At 51.5% G+C, this 7,316-nt stretch overlaps 1 protein-coding gene across 2 annotated transcripts in view; it reads left to right on the top strand.

Moving 5' to 3' along the window:
- Positions 1-1,044: 1,044 nt before the first annotated feature.
- Positions 1,045-7,316, top strand: part of pcdh10a (protocadherin 10a) — a 15,475-nt gene continuing 9,203 nt past the window's right edge. For both annotated transcript variants that reach the window (XM_058384057.1, XM_058384056.1), the window contains exons 1-3: positions 1,045-4,210; positions 6,087-6,142; positions 7,050-7,153. In XM_058384057.1, coding sequence (XP_058240040.1) covers positions 1,577-4,210; positions 6,087-6,142; positions 7,050-7,153 — 2,794 coding nt within the window. In that variant the 5' untranslated portion in view covers positions 1,045-1,576. The remainder of the gene's footprint in view (positions 4,211-6,086; positions 6,143-7,049; positions 7,154-7,316) is intronic.

Here is a 7,316-nt window from a genome sequence, read left to right as displayed (position 1 = left end):
CTCTCTCTCTCTCGCTCTCTCTCTCTCTCTCTCTCTCTCTCTCATTCCCTCTCGCTCGCGCTCCTCACACACCGCGCGCTGCATACTAAACAGCCGAGCTGATCCGCGCGCCGATCCTCTTCCCCCCCTCTATCCTTCTTCTCTTCCTCTCTTCATTATGTTTATCATTCTGCAAATATAAACCTCATACAAAATATGGCCTCATTAGCATTTTTGTAAATTATTATTATTTTGTCTGTAATTAAATCAGAAGTCACAGTGTTGCAGGGCGCGTGCAGGCGGGTAGGATTCAGCTTATTTGTTTCGTTTGTTTACAGAAGAGATGCTCTTAATATTGCTCCTGTTCATGTGTTCATCTGTCAGACTTTCATTCGTTAAGCATGTGGTTTTTTTTTGTTAGTAAAAAATCGGATATTCGTGCTCCGGCAGCAAGAGTGACGGGTTGCCAGATAATTATAATCACACCCAGATCGAACTCGAATGTTGTATGAAAATGAACTGACAGAACAGAAATACCATGGAGGAACCATTTTACACCCTATTTATTATTTACTGATGTTTATCTATTACACACTGACCTGGTGTTACAGGTTTGTGGTCAGAAACTCTTCCTCTGTCTCTGGACCCGACATGAGGATTTCAGGACAAATTCATCAGGAGCTTCTTCTGGGAAGTGTAACAGTGTCAATAAACACATGTCATCATTCTGGGGGTGTAATGACACCATAGTACTATAAAGATTAATATAATTTACACTTTATCATTCTTCATCTAAACCCTGTTATATCATTCATCTCATCAGACTCACTGCATTTCTCTTTCTTTCGTCCCAAAATAGATGAAAAAAAGAACCCTATTAGCGCGACATTCCCAAACTGGCAACTCAGAGTTATGCGAAGCGGCTCTCCGGAGGACTGCGGATGGACATGAACACTGTCCAATCAGCGCGCGGCCTGCTGAGCTGTCAGCCTTCCTATTGGTGGATGTGGGCGGGTTTCTGTGCGCAAAAAGGGAAGAGAAGTAGCGGCAGAGCTCAGAGCTCAGAGAGCGCAGCAGAGTGGAGAGAGAGAGACAGAGAGAGAGAGAGATTTACTTCACGATTACAGAATAGGAAAGAGAAAGAGAGAGAAACAGGACAGAAATAACCTGGGATATTAATGAGAATGAATAAAGAGCGGCTGGGAGAATCAGAAAGATTTGGATTTATTCTGCCATTAAAGAAATAAAAAAATAATAAAGAAAGCTGAAGATTGAGAAGAAAATCAGAAAGCGCGTGCCGGATTGTCTATATTTCCTCTGTGTGGAGTTTACACAGGCTCTGACCAGGAGTTTGTGTTGTTTTTCTCTTGTTTGTGTTATGCACCTGTTATACGCGCTTCTAACGGATATGTGCGCTGCACGCGCTGTGCTCGGGACGCGGTGTGGAGCGCGTGGAGAGCGGGGCGCACGCTGGAGCACCTTTCTGCACGTTTGTAAAAAAGAAGGAGTGAAAGAGAGGGATGAGTAAATAACTACAACAGCACCCTGTTTGTTTTCTTTTGGTTTTTTTTTACAACTTTTTCGATTTTTGGGAAGGATGGTGATGATTTTGTTATTAATGACACTTTTGGCTGGAGCACATGCGCAGTTGCGCTACACGGTGCTGGAGGAGCAGGAGCGCGGCACGGTGGTGGGGAACGTGGCCGAGGACCTGGGGTTAGATGTCACCAAGCTGTCTGCACGCCGCTTCCAGACGGTGCCGGTCCCGAGCTTGCCGCGCACATCACCACCTCCGGCACTGCTCGAGGTGGATCTAGAGAGCGGAGCGCTGGTGGTGCGTGAGCGTGTGGACCGAGAGGAGCTGTGTGGCAGGAGTACTCCATGCCTCGTACACCTGGAGATGTTCCTCGAGGAGCCGCTCGAGCTTTTCCGTGTCGAGACGGAGGTGCTGGATGTGAACGACAACGCACCACGTTTTCCACGCTCCGACATCGCCGTGGAGATCAGCGAGAGCGCCACGCCTGGAACACGCTTCCCCGTAGATGGTGCCTTCGACCCAGACGTGGGCACAAACTCACTGAGCGCATACGCCATCACAAGCAACGAGCACTTCCGCCTGGACGTACAGACTCAGGGCGACGGGAGCCGGTACGCTGAGCTGGTGCTGGAAAAACCATTAGATCGTGAGAAACAGGCGGTGCACCGGTATGTGCTCACAGCTGTAGATGGAGGACAGCCTCAGAGGACTGGAACCGCACTTCTGGTGGTCACTGTGCTGGATTCAAATGACAATCCGCCCATCTTCGACCAGTCTGTGTACTCGGTCACGCTGCGTGAGAACTCCCCCGTAGGCACACTCGTCATCCAGCTGAACGCCACCGATGCAGACGAGGGCAGTAACGGGGAGGTGGTGTACACGCTGAGCAGTCATAACCCACCGCGCATACGTGAACTGTTTGCTGTTGATGCACGCACGGGCCGTGTGGAAATCATAGGGGAGGTGGATTATGAGGAGAGCAGCACCCATCAAATTCATGTCCAGGCCCGAGACATGGGGCCAAACGCAGTCCCGGCACATTGTAAAGTCCTGCTCAAGCTGGTGGATGTAAACGATAATGCACCTGAGATCGGATTCAGCACTGTGACGGAGTCTGTTAGCGAACGCGCGACTCCTGGCACTGTAGTCGCCATGCTCAGCGTCTCGGACAGAGACTCAGGTGAAAATGGCCGTGTTACCTGTGAACTTCTTGGTGGGGGAGCGAGTGAGGATGCTCCACCCTTCAAGCTTAAGCCTTCCTCACTGAAGAACTACTACACCATGGTGACAGACGGAGCGCTGGACCGTGAGCATGTAGAGTCATACACACTTACGGTGGTAGCACGAGATAACGGCACTCCACCACTGACCACCAGCAAGTCCATCCGGGTGCGCATAGCAGACGAGAATGACAATGCACCACGTTTCGCACAGGCCATCTATGAGGTGCACGTGACAGAGAACAACGTGCCTGGGGCATATATCTATGCCGTGACCGCTACGGATGAGGACACTGGTGAGAACGCACGTGTTACTTACTCTATAGAGGAGCGTGAGATCCAGGGCATGTCTGTACTGACGTACGTTTCCATCAACGCAGAGAATGGCTACGTGTATGCACTACGCAGCTTCGATCACGAGCAAATCAGGGAGTTTAGCTTTACGGCGCACGCAGCAGACTGCGGAACCCCTGTGCTCACGACCAATGCAACCGTGAGAGTGATTATAGTGGACCAGAACGACAATGCACCGACCGTGATCGCCCCACTGGGCAAAAACGGTACAGCAGCACGTGCCCCGTTGCCCCGGTCGGCAGAGCCGGGTTACCTGGTGACACGAGTGATCTCCACAGATGCGGATGATGGTGAAAACGCACGTCTCTCGTACAGCATTGCACACGGAAATGACCTCGGCTTGTTCCGCATGGACTGGAGGAGTGGTGAATTGCGCACCGCACGGCGAGTGAGTGGCGGGAAACGGGACTCTTCGCTGCAGTCTCAGTTAAACCCTCGTGCCTATGAACTACTGATTGAGGTCAGGGACCATGGGCAGCCACCGCTTTCCTGCTCCGCCCGCATCAGTGTGGTGCTTGTGGACGGCGCTGTAGTGACCCTGGACGAGGAAGGACGGGAGAAGGAGGGTAGAGGGGCACGGGGTGGGGCTCGAGGGTCAGCCAGGTCTGATGAGGGAGCACCAGAGATGACGCTTGTGCTCCTTGTGGCTCTTGGCTCCGTGTCATCCGTTTTTCTACTGGCCATGATTGCTCTGGCTGTCCGGTGCCGCCGGAAAGACAAAAAATTCAGTGCGCTCACATGTCTGACCGGAGACTGCTGCTCTTGCTGCGGCTCCTGTTGTGGCCGGCGGTCACGGGGACGGCAAAAGAAGCTCACCAAGTCGGATATTGTGTTGGTGCAGAGCAAGACGGCGGCGCAGGTGCCCGTGGAGGAATCCGGGACCGGGGGCAGTGGCGCGTTCGGGACACACCTTCATCAACACCATCACCACTGCTACCAGGTGTGCCTCACACGGGAGTCTGCTAACACCACCGACCTGATGTTCCTGCAGCCATGTTGCAGCCCGTCACGCAGCACCACGGACACGGAGCACAGCAGCACAGCACGAGGAGCTGCTGCCGTCCTTCTTACTGACCAGCAACCGGACATCATATCCAACGGCAGTGTCTTATCCGGAGAGGTGAGAAAACTTTTCCTTTATACACATTTCTATACATTTCTAGAATTTCAGTGTGAATGACATTATAATAGTGATGCTAATTAGTCACCATGTGTGTTCCTAATGAATGAGAGTTGATTAAAAGCACAAAGAACTGAACTAATGACTGCAATTTTTAATGAACTTTTATATCAACAAATACAGACACTTTTGAATTATTCCAGAATTAATGACTAGTGTAAGCTGTTTTAAATTAAAACAATTAAGCTACAAAAAAAGCACTTACCTAAATTAAGACCTAAAATATAATTTAAATTTAAATTGTAACTTTTAATTCTCGCAATAAAATGAAGTTCAGAATGGAATTAAAATATAAAGTTGCAGTAAAATGAACAGATATTAGCATGGAGACTCTGAACTCTGGAACCATTAAAATCACACCATAAACATGAGTATGAGAAGGGCAGGGGCAGATCACTGGGCAGATCACTGGGCAGATCACAGGGCAGATCACCGGGCAGATCACAAGGCAGATCACGGGGCAGATCACAGGGCAGATCACAAGGCAGATCACCGGGCAGATCACGGGACAGATCACAAGGCAGATCACGGGACAGATCACTGGGCAGATCACGGGACAGATCACTGGGCAGATCACGGGACAGATCACAAGGCAGATCACCGGGCATATCACGGGACAGATCACGGGGCAGATCACGGGGCAGATCACGGGGCAGATCACGGGGCAGATCACGGGACAGATCACGGGGCAGATCACGGGGCAGATCACGGGACAGATCACGGGGCAGATCACGGGGCAGATCACGGGACAGATCACTGGGCAGATCACAGGGCAGATCACAAGGCAGATCACCGGGCAGATCACGGGACAGATCACAAGGCAGATCACGGGACAGATCACTGGGCAGATCACGGGACAGATCACCGGGCAGATCACCGGGCAGATCACGGGACAGATCACGGGGCAGATCACGGGGCAGATCACAGGGCAGATCACGGGGCAGATCACGGGACAGATCACGGGGCAGATCACGGGGCAGATCACGGGACAGATCACTGGGCAGATCACGGGACAGATCACTGGGCAGATCACAGGGCAGATCACAGGGCAGATCACAGGGCAGATCACCGGGCAGATCACGGGACAGATCACAAGGCAGATCACGGGACAGATCACTGGGCAGATCACGGGACAGATCACAGGGCAGATCACAGGGCAGATCACGGGACAGATCACGGGGCAGATCACAGGGCAGATCACGGGACAGATCACTGGGCAGATCACAGGGCAGATCACCGGGCAGATCACCGGGCAGATCACGGGACAGATCACAAGGCAGATCACGGGACAGATCACTGGGCAGATCACGGGACAGATCACAAGGCAAATCACCGGGCAGATCACAGGGCAGATCACAGGACAGATCACGGGGCAGATCACAGGGCAGATCACGGAGCAGATCACGGTGCAGATCACGGTGCAGGTCACTGGGCAGATCACCAGGCAAATCACAGGGCAGATTACGGGACAGATCACAGGGCAGATCATGGGGCAGAGAGTAAGGAGGTTCAGCACCACTAAGCTGCCACTGTTGGGCCCTTGAGTGAGGCCCTTAACCCTCAATGTTTCAGCTGTAGAAAAGAGATAAAAGTAAGTCTCTCTAGATGAAGGCATCTGACAAAAGTGCGTGTGTGTGTGCGTGTGTGTGTGCGTGTGCGTGTGCGTGCGTGTGTGCGTGTGCGTGTGCGTGCGTGTGTGTGTGCTTGTGTGCGTGCGTGTGCGTGTGTGTGCGTGCGTGTGCGTGTGCGTGCGTGTGTGCATGTGCGTGTGCGTGTGCGTGCGTGTGCGTGTGTGTGTGATATTGATTTTGTACAGATAAAACATCAGAGGACAGAACTCAGTTACCTTGATAGACCACGTCGTGTTAACAGGTAAACAAACACCTACAGGAGAACTCCAGACTGATCATCACAGTCTGCCTGTCTCCTCATGTCTCACTCTCACTCTCATATTCCATCTGTCTCACTCTCACACTCCCCTCTGTCTCATTTTCCCCTCTGTCTCATTCTTAATTCCCCTCTGTCTCACTCTTACACCCCCCTGTGGCTCACTCTCACACTCCTCTCTGTCTCACTCTCACACTCCTCTCTGTCTCACTCTCACACTCCTATCTGTCTCACTCTCACACTCCTCTCTGTTTCACTCTCACACTCCCCTCTGTCTCACTCTTACACCCCCCTGTGGCTCACTTTCACACTCCTCTCTGTCTCACTCTTACACCCCCCTGTGGCTCACTTTCACACTCCTCTCTGTTTCACTCTTACATTCCTCTCTGTCTCACTCTCACACTCCCCTCTGTCTCACTCTCAACTCCTATCTGTCTCACTCTCACACTCCCCTCTGTCTCACTCTCACACTCATCTCTGTCTCACTCTCAACTCCTATCCGTCTCACTCTTACACCCCCCCCGTGTCTTACTCTCACACTCCTCTCTGTTTCACTCTCACACTCCTCTCTGTCTCACTCTTACACCCCCCTGTGGCTCACTTTCACACTCCTCTCTGTTTCACTCTTACATTCCTCTCTGTCTCACTCTTACACCCCCCTGTGGCTCACTCTCACACTCCTCTCTGTTTCACTCTCACACTCCCTTATGTCTCACTCTCAACTCCCCTCTGTCTCACTCTTACATGCCATCTGTCTTACTCTCAAACTCTTCTTCGTGCCTCACACTTACACTCCACCTGTCTCTCTCTCACACTCCTCTTCATGTCTCACATTTACACTGCACCTGTCTCTCTCTCACACATTCTTGTCTCACTCTTGTTTTCTGTGCAGTTCTGTCTTTCAGGAGGACATTGTGAGCTCTAAAGACAGTGGTCATGGAGACAGTGAGCAGGGAGACAGTGACCACGATGCTACAAATCGCCTGCACTCCTCTGGTCAGTGTCCCTCCTTCATGTGTGTGTGTGTGTTTGTGTGTGTGTGTATTGATGATGTTAGAGCTGCAGTGTGTGATCAGATACACTGCTGACCTTTATAATACCCAGACACATGGGCATTCTGTGTGTGTGTATGTGTGTAAAAAGATTACATTTTTGAGGA

Source organism: Hemibagrus wyckioides, linkage group LG29, assembly GCF_019097595.1.
Source record: "Hemibagrus wyckioides isolate EC202008001 linkage group LG29, SWU_Hwy_1.0, whole genome shotgun sequence".
Lineage (NCBI taxonomy): Eukaryota > Metazoa > Chordata > Actinopteri > Siluriformes > Bagridae > Hemibagrus > Hemibagrus wyckioides.
The sequence above is the reverse complement of the archived record's forward strand: the minus strand, read 5'-3'. Positions and strand labels throughout refer to the sequence as shown.